The following is a 12,961-nucleotide window of genomic DNA, read 5'->3' as shown; positions in this document are numbered from 1 at the left end:
AATCAAGTTTTACAGTATTTCTGACCTTATCGTTCTCTACAAAACACCCACGTTGCATTGCAAAAATATTTATTAACCTCCAACTCACTACAGAACAATCCATGCTGTTCGCGTAGCCAAATCCACTCAGATTCATTTATTTTTCCTCTTTGTTTTTATGCTGCACATCAGCGCATGCGATTCCAGTTGGTGGTAGATGGTGTAGTGTGAGACCCCCTATCACCGATCAGTCGTGTAGTGTGAAATATACACCGACTTAAAAGACTCCCGAGTGTGAACGTGGCATAACTTGCTAGTCGGCCTTAATTAGCTCTGCATTCAAATTTCTACTGACTTTTTTATGACAATAAAATGTCCCAAATGTCTCTCTGCCACAGTTACATTTCGGTTGAGATGTTGCTTGATGAATTCATTCAAGAATGTAGCTACTTTGGCAGCTGCCTTAGAATTAAACATAAACATGAGGTACCTACCAACGAGGTATACATAACAAGGTTACATTTCTGCGATTTAAATTAGTTTGGCCACAAAGCAGCTTTGGAGAAATCCATGCCCAGTTTGGATATGATCAATCCGAAGGTAAATGTAGTCCCCTAGCGGTGCATGTGAAGGCCTTAAGCTTTGTTAAGACTTTAAAAATCTATAAGAAAGTAAAAGTTTAGTTTCTGGTAGGGACAGAGGACTTAGGGATTGATGTGGGCATTGACGTATACGGCTAATGAGGAACCTTGAGGATTCAGAGTTGGAATTGGAGCCGGTCCATCATTTGCTCATCACCTCTCATTGCTGCAGTGAACTGTTGGGAGGAAAATGCTGAAAATGAGTTCAGTCACTTGTAGTCTTCTCGTACGCAAACATCATTTCATGAAAAGATTCACAGTTTTCAAAGAAATCAAGACCTCAGAAAATAAGAGTCTTTCAGGAGGAACAATAAGCAGGAGGTTGTTCGAGGTTTTCTGTCTGTGATGTGCTAAAACGGCTTTGCTGTCTAAAAAACTCGTCAAGGACAGAATGAATCTGTGGGAGAGAATGGAAAGTCTGATTCAGAGTGGTTCAGCAGAGTTGTTTGGACTGAAGAATCATGATTTGTGTAGCGTGACGATGGACTAGGGCTGGGCGATTTTCACGATTAATTCGGTTAATTCGCATGAGCGTTTTCACCCGATGTTAGAATGTGACAATCGCGATTGTTTACATACTTTATATTTTCATTAAAATACCAACATGTCACGAGGCTGACCAGACGCTCTCGGAATATAAATCAGGGAAAGTTTAATATAAAAAGGGCGAAAACAGTGTACAAAACCAGGTCAGAGTCCAAAACCAGAGGATAAACTACACAGTAAACGGAAGACAACAAGGATTATAACACGGTAACGGTTCGATTCAGTAATAAGGAGCGCAAACACGATCGGCAAAACGAGACACAAACAGAAGAGTTTAATTAAGATTCACTGAATCAAACACCGCTGAACTGAATCAAAACTCCGGTGAGCGCGATCAGGATTGGCTGGCCGGGACATGTGACAGTCACGTGACAGTCCGTGAGAGCATGGGATTTGTAGTCCATATAGTTAGAAGCAGAACGTTTCAATTGCATTATGCAAGAACAAAAAAAATCGAAATCGTAATCGACAATCGGTTATAATTTTAAAATAATCGAGATTTTTTTTTTTTGCAAAATCGCCCAGCCCTACGATGGACCATTGAACGTAACATCTTCATAGACATGGTTAGAAATACAGCAGGTTGAATATGATCAAGCCGAAGGTAAATGTAGTCCCCTAACGGTGCATGTGAAGGCCTTAAGCTTTGTCAAGACTTTAAAAATCTATGAGAAAGTAAAGGTTTAGTTTCTGGTAGGGACAGAGGACTTAGGGATTGATGTGGGCATTGACGTTGTATACGACTAATGAGGAACCCTGAGGATTCAGAGTTGGAATTGGAACTGGTCCATCATTTGCTCATCACCTCTCATTGCTGCAGTGAACTGTTGGGAGGAAAATGCTGGAAATGGGTTCAGTCACTTAGTCTTCTCATACGCAAACATCATTTCATGAAAAGATTCACAGTTTTTAAAGAAACTGTCAGCAGAAACCAAGACCTCAGAAAATGAGAGAACAATAAGCAGGAGGTTGTTCGAGGTTTTCTGTCTGTGATGTGCTAAAACGGCTTTGCTGTCTAAAAAACTCGTCAAGGACAGAATGAATCTGTGGGAGAGAATGGAAAGTCTGATTCAGAGTGGTTCAGCAGAGTTGTTTAGACTGAAGAATCATGATTTGTGCAGCGTGACGATGGATTAGAGAGACATGATTCTTCGTAGACGGTTAGAAAAACAACAGATTAAATATGATCAAGTTGAAGGCGAATGTAAACAAAGTCCCCTAATGGTGCATGTTGAGTTGAGTTCAGTGTAGTTTAGTTTCTGATAGGGACACTTAGGGGTTGATGAGGGCATTGACAATGTACTGTACATCCCTGTGCTTTAATATTTTTTACATTAATCTGCTCTTGTTTACCTGTCCTTGTGCAGGTGAAAAGATGCAGTTTGCTCTCCTCAATCGGGGTGGGGGTCAGCACCAGTATAACAAAATTGGATGTGCTAAAAAAATCTGGAAAAATAGGGATCTGGATTGCTCCAATCTCCTTAAAAACAGAGCAGCTGCCGGCAAGAGACAAAAAAAGAAGCGACAAACACTATTCAGCCTCCCTAAACGAATCTAAAAGTCCTGGTTCCAGCTGGAGGCCGTTCGTCTGAATGTGCAGCCGCGCACAGCCTACGTTTAGGTGTCGGGTTTTAGACAGCCAACAACAGGCAGGCGGCCAAAGTGTGGGCTGATAATGAGACGCTCGCTCTCTCTCTCGCTCAATATTTCCTCCTTTCAAATCTGCTTAATTACACGCTCGTTTTTCATCCGTCCAAGATTTTATTCTCTTGTAGTTTTTCCTTCCATGTTTAATCTTTTGCTCGATCTTTCTTAGTGGCTTCATCCATCTTTCTCTGCTTTTATCCTCTCACGCTTTTGTCACTTGTTTTCTCTCTTTAGCCAGAAGTACTAATCCGTCTGCCATTTTAGCAACTCGCAGTCTGTTTAACGGTCCTTTTTTACTACACATTGATTAACAAGAATGGTTATGGTTCCACTTTATTTTCAACTACAGACAGTACAGGACTAGGGAGACAGCGGTAACCCAGTGGGTAGAGCTTTTTTGGCTATAGGTCGGTTCAAATCCAGGCTCTGATATGCAGCCACTGTTGGGCCCTTGAACAAGGCCCTGTACAATAGTTGACCCCAGCAGTGAAATGACAAATAAAGACCTTCTTCTCCTTGATGACTCCCAGATTAGACCATCTGATAATGTAAGAAGTCTTGGTGTTGTCCTGGATAACCAACTGACCTTCTCTCCATGTGTAGCCAGCATGACGAGAGCGTGCCAGTTCCTCCTGTACAACATCAGGAATATTCGGCCATTTCTCTCCATGGAAGCTACTCAGATTCTTGTGCAGTCACTCGTAATCTCACGGTTGGACTACTGCAACTCCCTCCTGGCAGGAGATCCCATGTCCACTATTAAACTCTTGCAGCTCATTCAAAATGCAGTTGCTCGCCTGGTTTTTAACCAACCTAAACACTGCCACATCACCCCACTGCGGTGTTCTCTTCACTGGCTTCCTGTAGCTGCCCACATTCAGTTTAAAACACTGATGCTCGCCTACAAAGCCAAAAATTTACCCGCTCCAAACTACCTTCGTGGTCTAATCAAACCCCGCTCTGTACCACGCAACCTCCAAGCCTCTAGTCTCGCTTGACTTGATCTTCCACCTAGGACTCGAGGAAGACGAGCATCAAGGCTCTCGCTGTCTTTAAAAAATGATTAAAAACCTTCATCACCTCTTTACTAAGCACTTAAGCTGACATGTACTTACTTTCTTACTAACACTCATTCATTTCTTGCAACAAAAAAAAAAGAAAAAAACACTTTGGTTCTATCAGGGTTTCAGCAGATTTGTGTTCTTGAACTGGTGTTTACTTTTACTAGAGTAAGGTAATGTTTACTATGGAGGCACTTCTGTACATCGCTCTGGATAAGAGCATCTGCTAAATGCCGAAAATGTAAATGTAATGTAAATGTTAAATCAGGATGGGACAACACTACAGGGATTCAACACTGGAAAAAAAGCTCAGACTGATATTGTTCCCTTATCTGATCTGTTGTTTGGTTAACTGGCTTTTATTGACTGTGATGTTAATCCAACTATCTGTTGAGTCTGTTTTCTGCCACGTGCCTCTGCCTCTATGAGGTTGCTCAGTATGGGATTTGGACCTGGATTCTGTACAACTGCTTTAAGACAGTGTTCACTGCAACGTACAAGGTGAAAACATATATATTTGACTTCATTTGACTTAAGACATTAGGATCACGTGAAAAAATATGCATGGTAATGCCTATTTTATAGCAATTGTGCATATCACAGTCAGGAATCTATAAAATGTTGGCCTGATATGATTACTCATAGTTCACGTGTTGAATGCAGCAGATAATCGAGCATAAAGACATTTTGAGTGTCTTCAAAAAAGCAAGGAACAGTGGTTCTAAAAGGGGCAAGTCATTAAACTACAGGCAGGTCGTTGGGTAGCCAAGACTCATTGATTCCACAGCATAAAGGCTGTGGAATCTAGAAGATTTCTTGATTTCTGCAAGAGCTGCAAGAGCAGCAAGAAATCAACATTGCCATGGATAAAGAGAACAGAAAGCAGGAATCAGTTATCTTAACTGTCAAACCCATTGATAATGAGGATGACTGTCCATTAAATAGTGTCAAAGGAGGATAGAAGATGGTACAAAACCTCTTTAAGTTTGATATACTTGCACTGGGTAAACCACTGTTTAACCACTTTGCAGCCCAGTCATTAAAAAACTGGGAACCACAATAAATGCATTTAACAACAGGTAACCTTGGTACTGGATTGAAGGCCAATAAAAAATGCAAAAGTTTCTGGTACTAGACATACTGGTACCCAGGCTATAAAAAGCCCCCAACCAATTCTCGACTGGAATCTTGCTGAGAGCTCCCCAGAAAGCGGCCCTCTCAGAGGAAGTCGCATTTCGGAAAATGGCTCACTAATGGATGATGGGAGTTAGCTGAAGAATGAACTCACATTCTCCACAATGCCCAGTTTTTTTGCACTAGGGACCACAGTTATAAAACATCTTTATAATGAGGCTCTTGCAGCGAGCACAGAGCTGAAAAGGCCCCGGGCAGGAGTGTTACTCTCTCCATGTTCACACCTCTTTAAGTGCGCATTATAGAAACGTATTTAATGGGACGTGGAGCTGCGAGGCGTCTGTGTTAGAAACGCTGTAAATAAAGAGTGCTGTTAAAATAATCGCTTGCCTTGCTAATGGTGTATCACTACCATTAGATCTGTAATTCCCTTTGGGATTAATAATAATACTAATAATAAGTGTTATGTTATCAGTACATCTGATCCAGCTTTTAGCTGGTGTGGTAGTAAAAGATTTGCAAAATTTTGTTCATTTGGCAGATCACAAACATTTTTGTTTAATCCTGCACATGATGTTACGTCAGCAGCTGTTTAGATTGGTGCACCTCTATAAAGTGCAGTAGACGGTTGTTTGGTTTTACCACCAGAAATAGCAAATGGACAATTACAATTGGAATTTTTAAGTAAACAGCTGTAAAAAGTTCATTTTACACACAAGATTAATCTGTAAGCTCAACTGGGCACAAGCTTAGCATGAAGCATCGGTGGATCTGAGCGCACAATTCATTTTGGACTCCCATTTCCACTCCTGAAGAGCAACTTGGGCGTCACAGTGGCTCAGTGGGTAGCACTGTCGCATCACAGCAAGAAGGTCCTGGGTTCGATCTCCAGGTGGGGCGATCCGGGTCCTTTCTGTGTGGCGTTAGCATGTTCTCCCCGTGTCTGTGTGGGTTTCCTCCGGGAGCTCCGGTTTCCTCCCACAGTCCAAAGAGGTGAATTGAAGATACAAAATTGTCCACGACTGTGTTCGATATAACCTTGTGAGCTGATGAACCTTGTGTAACCATGAATGTAACCAAAGTGTAAAAAATGACGTTAAAATCCTAATAAACAAACAAATGAAGAGCAACTTATCAGTTCATTTTAATTCCAGCGGTACCTTATAACTCGACGTCCCCTTGAAATCTTGGAGAAATTTTTAACCTTAAACTTGACGTTTCCCTTTAATTCATTGTGGTCCGCCTTTTTTTTATGTATTTATTTAATTTCAAGTTTTGTGCAGTGTCACACTTTATAGGAAATAACGGCACAGCAGCACAAAAGCCATTGTTTCACATCTCATGTGAATGCGCCGGTGCTGAAGGGAATCTGGTATTCCAACATCAAGCATCTTCACCATTAAAAAGCATCAGGAAACAATAAAGAAGTAAAGCTAAAGTGCAGCTTTTATTGTATTTCAGTGTGTTTATATTATATTTGTGTTATTTTCAGTGTATAAGTGTCAAAAACATCCTCGTTATTTCACATGAGCCTAAAATATCTGCAGCTCTACGTGTCCATGGACACATTAACAGGTTTCCCAAACATCATTATGCGAAAAAATATCTTAAAACTCAACGTCTTTAAAACTCGACACCACTCCCAGAACCGTCTGACGTTAAGTTTTAAGGTACTGTTGTGTATTAGGATTCACACGCTATAATCTCTCAGCCATGGTGCAAAGCATGAATATTAATGCTAAATCATTTCATACACAAGTTCACCAGCACACACAGAGCCGTCCTCATCTGCTGGATCTGGAGTACATTTAAATATTTATAGTTCTCAGTCGGTACAAATATTTATGTGTTGAATGAACGCTCGAACAGAACGAGATTCTCCACACGTGTCACATCTCATGAAAAATGTATATGATGAAGATAAAACATTCAATCATACACTGTCACGGTCATTCATTATTGATCCGTTCAGTGATGTATGTAGGAACTGTTGTTAAAATAAGTTCCACAGATAACACAGAGACCGGAGTCAGATTTAAGAAGACGTGTTGGATCTATAATCCCACTTCACCCTCCCACCTACTTCAGACTGGATCATGTTGGATTAATAATGATGATGAGTCTGGAAAGTCACAGCTGTCTGTCTGTCTATCTATCTATCTATCTATCTATCTGTCTGTCTGTCTGTCTGTCTGTCTGTCTGTCTGTCTGTCTATCTATCATACTAATTTATCTGTCTATCTATCTGTCTGTCTATCATACTAATTTATCTATCTATCTGTCTGTCTGTCTGTCTGTCTGTCTGTCTGTCTGTCTGTCTGTCTATTTATCTATCTATCATACTAATGTATCTATCTATCTATCTATCTATCTATCTATCTATCTATCTATCATACTAACTTATCTATCTATCGTTCTGTCTAGCTATCTGTGTCTGTCTGTCTGTCCTTCCGTCTGTCTGTCTGTCTGTGTATCTATTGGTCTATCTGTGTATGTTTCACATAAAAATTTGTATGATATAGAAAGCAAGTATCAACAAGGCCATACAGAAACATTATTATTTTATTCTGAACAATAATTTCATTTATTTATTGAATTTATTTCCTCAGGAAAAAAGGTACAGGTGATCGTCAATCAAGAGGAACTGACACATCAATCATCTGTGCCACGGTGCCCATTACAATACGATGGCCTTGAGTTTTCATTATAGACTTAAATCAAAACGCCAGGCAAAAACGGCTTGAAATAAACGAATGCAGCTTCCTGTTTATGCTCGGCATGTAAACACATTTACTTCCCGAGAGCAGCGACCTCATTCGCTCCAGCCTGAATCCCAACCCCGGCCAGCTGATCCGCAGTTCTGAGAGCAAACAGGAGGAAATGTATTCTTCTGCTCAATCAAACATCTCCAACACTGACCTAAGCACAGACTAACGTCTCCGAGGGCTTCTAGTAAAAGTCAACAAGAGGTTTCTGGGAGATTTATGTCTGTGTAGGTCAAATGTGGCCAGACTTGTTTTCACCACATCAAACTAAACGAATGTTGTGACTCCAAATGCCAGAAATAGATCTTAATATTTAAAACATATTTTCAACTAATTTTAAGCACTTTTAAAGTTAAAATAATTTAATGGATGTTGTGATGTCTCAGCAATAAAAATCTCACTCCTTTTTTTAAAAGGTCAGAATTCTCAAATCTGTCACGAAGCCAAAAAACAACTCTAAGATTTCCAAGAAAAGAAATCCAATTTAAAACGTTACTGCATAAAAGGTCTGCACTGCACTGCACTCAGACTTGCTTCACACACACTTACAAGGATTTTTTAACTATCTAAATAAAACCAGAGCTGAAATGCAGTCGCAGTTGAGAACAAAAAGTGAATCCAAAAACATGTTCTTGGTAAAGGACAGCATCAAAAAGTAAAAGCATTTAAACAGGTACAATGTATGGACAAACATTTTGAGACACTCAAACTAGTTATTGAATTTGTGTATTTTAACCACAATAATTGCTAAGAGGTGTAAATTTTGCTGCAACAGTTTAGGGAAGGCCCTTTCCTGTTCCAGCATGACTATAAAGACATAAAGAAAAGCTCAGTTTAATGCCGAGTTCACACTACACAGTTTTTGCCTGCGGCTCGGAGGCAACTCGCCGTTCGAAACTCGGCTCTCGATCGCTATGTGTGAACTGTTCAACGACTCGATCCGAGTGGCTCACAGACTCAGGAAAAATATCCAGCATGTTAAATATCTGGACCAGTCGGCGACTCAAAATTGTGTAGTGTGAAAGACGTTGTGAGCAGGTTGCGAGTGGCAGCGAGTGCGGTGTCGAACTACAGCCAATGAGAACGCAAATTACGGGGTGAGGGGAAACCATGGTGGGACAGGGGCATAATATAGTTCTATCAGAATACATCAGCACACACACAAGCTTTACAGTATTTGTGACCTTATCGTCCACACCAAACCATAATACCCACGCTGCATTGCAAAAAATATTTATTAACCTCCAACTCACTAGCCCAATCCACTCAGATTTATTTATTCTTCCTACTTGCTTTTACGGTTTATACAGATGTTTTTCAAGGCTTAAACGACAAATGAATCTCTTTCACAAATACCACCCAGCCCTACTTTATAATATGTTGTATTTCACCACTTAATTCAACACTGCTGTAGAAAAGCAGAGATTTTGTGTCTAAATAGCAGTTTGTGTCTAAATATGCAATGGTGTCTTAATCCTATCCTTGTATTATATTAGATGCACAACATTCTGGACACTTTTATATTTATATTTCTTTACTCATCCATGTAAGGACTCCTGGGTTTTTGTCATTCTGAAAGACTTTAAAGCTGTAGCCTCCACCATAATGAATGAATTCCATTCCTCTGAGCAAACATGCAGCCATTTTCCCTCATGCACATAATTGCACTACACTATGTGCAGCCATTCTCTTATGGGGTGCCTTGGACCTCAGTTATTTCTTACGGATCTTACATTCCATCACACACTGTTTGCTTTTCTCTCTATCCAAAGTTGACAAGCCATCTCTCCCTGGATTTGGGAATAAAGCAGGAACCATTTAAGCTCACAGAGGAAATTAAAGTGGGTATTTCGTTTGGGCCTAAACCCTTTCAGATCCTGTGGTAGCATCAGAATCAACATGGATCATCACAACTCACAAGACTAACAAGAGCTGGGAAAAGTGTAAGGAGTCTAAAGTGCCCCAAGCGTGTGGGGACGGACGGCATGATGAAGTGACACCATTCATTTGCCCTTGTCTCAGATTAAATGTTCTATTTTATATCATATAAGCATGACATCACATCCTTCATTTTCCATGCACTGAGGACTTTAGTAATGCATTTAGTAATAGAGCATCACTTTCTATTACTAAATCTGATTGGATGCCAGTCATATAACCACAATCATACCATAACATGTGTATAATGATGCAGTCCTACTATACAGCAGCACACATCAGCACTGTAGAACAAAACTATTACCAGCAGCTAACTCAACAATAATATCTACTTATCTCTATTCGGTATGTCTTATGTCAGATATGTCAGACTGGAAGGTATGACCTGGTCTGTGCCTTTACAGATACAATATTAATATTAATAATCAAATAATAATAATACTCTTTTACAGTATATAGTACAGTAATCAGACATGGACCCCAATCCAAATTCATAAGAACCACAAGAGCATTTGGGTGGCACGTTGGCTCAAAAAGGTCCTGGGTTCGATCCCCGGGTGGGGTGATCAGGGACCTTTCTGTGTGGAGTTTGCATGTTCTCCCCGTGTCTGTGTGGGTTTCCTCCCACAGTCCCAAGACATTCAAGTGAGGTGAATTGGAGATACTAAAATGGGCAGTTGTAGCCTAGTGGTTAAGGTACTGGATTAGGAATCAAAAAGTCACTGGTTCAAGCCCCACCACTACCAGGTTGCCACTGTTGGGCACACGAGTATACTGTCCCAGTACTGTAAGTCACTTTGGATAAAAGTAGGATAAAATGTAAATTGTCCATGAATCTTGTGTAACGAGAAACTATCGTTTCTGTCATGAATGTAACCAAAGTGACTCTTAAAACCCTAATAAACAAACAAACATCAAGAGAATTTAGGCACAGCTATTAAAAACATATACAGAATATCTTACATCACGTACCAGTAATGAGGATTTAAGCTTCAGGTTTAAACAGTGCATGAATTGTGATTGGATGATAGGAACCAGCTGGAATAGCAGTGTATGTAAACGTTGGACTACAAAGAGAACATTTTGGTGGGTAATAGTGGGTGAGCTTGCATATCAGTTGTATCAATCAATCAACACACTTTTTAAGCATGATTGTATGGTACAATATTGCCAACACTACTGTACCTACTGTAGGAAACAAAACAAAAAGAATAAAATCCTTTTAAAAAAGCAAAAACAAGACTAACAATTACATACAATTTGTGGTGGGGATGTGGGGAGGTATTTGGGATAAAGGAGCACTAGGTATAGTCAGGTATGTGTGTGTGTGTGCAGGGGAGGGATGGTATATAATATATGTTATTATCTTGCAGCGAGTGCTGATGTGTGCTGCTGTGTGTCCTTCCCGAGTGAGACTGGTAGTTTATCCTCAGGTGACAGCTCTCAAACTGGGTCACTAGTTTCAAATTTGGATGTAAAAAAGGAGAAGTATTTGATGCAGTGGGCACAGGGTCTGTGCTCTCTGGGCAGCCAGATGTTTCTGATTCTGCCCTTTCCGATGGCAAGACTGTTGGCACTAAGGGATTTCACAGTTTTATAGTTTTTATAGATTCTTTAAACACGCTACACTAAAGTATCAGACTTATTTCACTGCCATTTGTGTTCTCATTATTGTACACAAAGCAGTGATGATTGTATTGGCATAAATTGGGTTAACTAAAGGAATTTAGGGTTTACCCACGGGGGCTGAGAGCAAACACACCAACTTTCACCCAGTTGCAAAGCAAGATGGTTTGTTCTCTCATCTCGATCTCTTGCAAAGAATATCAGACTTCTTTCTGCGAATACGAGACATGAGAACATGATTCAGGACTTACCTGAGCATGGCAGTGAAGTACAGCCAGCAGAAGCACAGCTGTGAGGCTCCTCAACATCTGTAACCCACGAACCAGGAGGAGAGAATAGAAGAGAAAAAGAACGGGATAAAATGAGTCTCTAAATACACACACCCTAATTAATAGTGATATTTAAGTGTAAACGAGTGTGTGTAGTATTTATCTGAGTATACTCACGATGTTTAGAGTCTGAAAGCAGCACAAATAACGCCGTTACAATCCGCTGTACAAACACAGTAAATCTATCTACAGCTCTCTGGAATCCGGACGAGGCGCGTAACTCCGCCCATCATTGTGACGTCACAACACACGCGAACATACACTGATCAGCCATAACATTATGACCACCTCCTTGTTTCTACACACTGTCCATTTTATCAGCTCCACTTACCATATAGAAGCACTTTGTAGTTCTACAATTACTGACTGTAGTCCATCTGTTTCTTTCATGCTGTCAGGACCCCCACAGAGCAGGTATTATTTAGGTGGTGGATCATTCTCAGCACTGCAGTGACACTGACATGGCGGTGGTGTGTTAGTGTGTGTTGTGCTGGTACGAGTGTATAAGACACAGCAGCGCTGCTGGAGTTTTTAAGCACCTCACTGTCACTGCTGGACTGAGAATTGTCCACCAACCAAAAACATCCAGCCAACAGTGCCCCCATGGGCGGCGTCCTGTGCCCACTGATGAAGGTCTAGAAGATGACCGACTCAAACAGCAGCAATAGATGAGTGATCGTCTCTGACTTTACATCTACAAGGTGGACCGACTAGGTAGGAGTGTCTAATAGAGTGGACAGTGAGTGGACACGGTATTTAAAAACTCCAGCAGCGCTGCCGTGTCTGATCCACTCATACCAGCACAACACACACTAACACACCACCACCATGTCAGTGTCACTGCAGTGCTGAGAATGATCCACCACCTAAATAATACCTGCTCTGTGGTGGTCCTGTGGGGGTCCTGAATATGGTAAGTGGAGCTGATAAAATGGACAGTGAGTGTAGAAACAAGGAGGTGGTTTTAATAATATGGCTGATCGGTGTATATGGTCATTTTAAAGGCTAAAGTTTATACCATAAAATATGATTACCTGTTTTATGCTTATGCTTCAGCTTTTTTATTAGATGAAAGCCATAAATCCAGCGTTACCAGCAGCACAATATTACAGATTAATGCTCAGTTGCATCATTTTTGATGGAAGAGAATTGATAAAAGTGCTGATGCTGGTCAGTTTCACTGTCCGTACTAATCTCTTTCAATCGAGTGTATTGTAGACCGCAGCCAGGTAATAAACCCCGGGCAGGATCGCCCTTCCAAAGCACGCTTTTTATTATCTCATGTCAGATCAGAA

At 40.7% G+C, this 12,961-nt stretch overlaps 1 protein-coding gene across 2 annotated transcripts in view; it reads right to left on the bottom strand.

Moving 5' to 3' along the window:
* The window catches only part of fstl1b (follistatin-like 1b), a 76,716-nt gene extending 64,849 nt beyond the window's left edge, over positions 1-11,867 (bottom strand). For both annotated transcript variants that reach the window (XR_010014183.1, XM_063006343.1), the window contains exons 1-2: positions 11,784-11,867; positions 11,589-11,645 (exon numbers count right to left, since the gene is read on the bottom strand). Coding sequence is in view for 1 of the 2 variants with exons in the window: in XM_063006343.1 (XP_062862413.1) it covers positions 11,589-11,645 (57 nt within the window). In the remaining variant the exon portion in view is untranslated. The remainder of the gene's footprint in view (positions 1-11,588; positions 11,646-11,783) is intronic.
* Between the last annotated feature and the right edge of the window lie 1,094 nt (positions 11,868-12,961).

This window comes from Trichomycterus rosablanca, chromosome 12 (genome assembly GCF_030014385.1).
Source record: "Trichomycterus rosablanca isolate fTriRos1 chromosome 12, fTriRos1.hap1, whole genome shotgun sequence".
Taxonomy (NCBI): domain Eukaryota; kingdom Metazoa; phylum Chordata; class Actinopteri; order Siluriformes; family Trichomycteridae; genus Trichomycterus; species Trichomycterus rosablanca.
The sequence above is the reverse complement of the archived record's forward strand: the minus strand, read 5'-3'. Positions and strand labels throughout refer to the sequence as shown.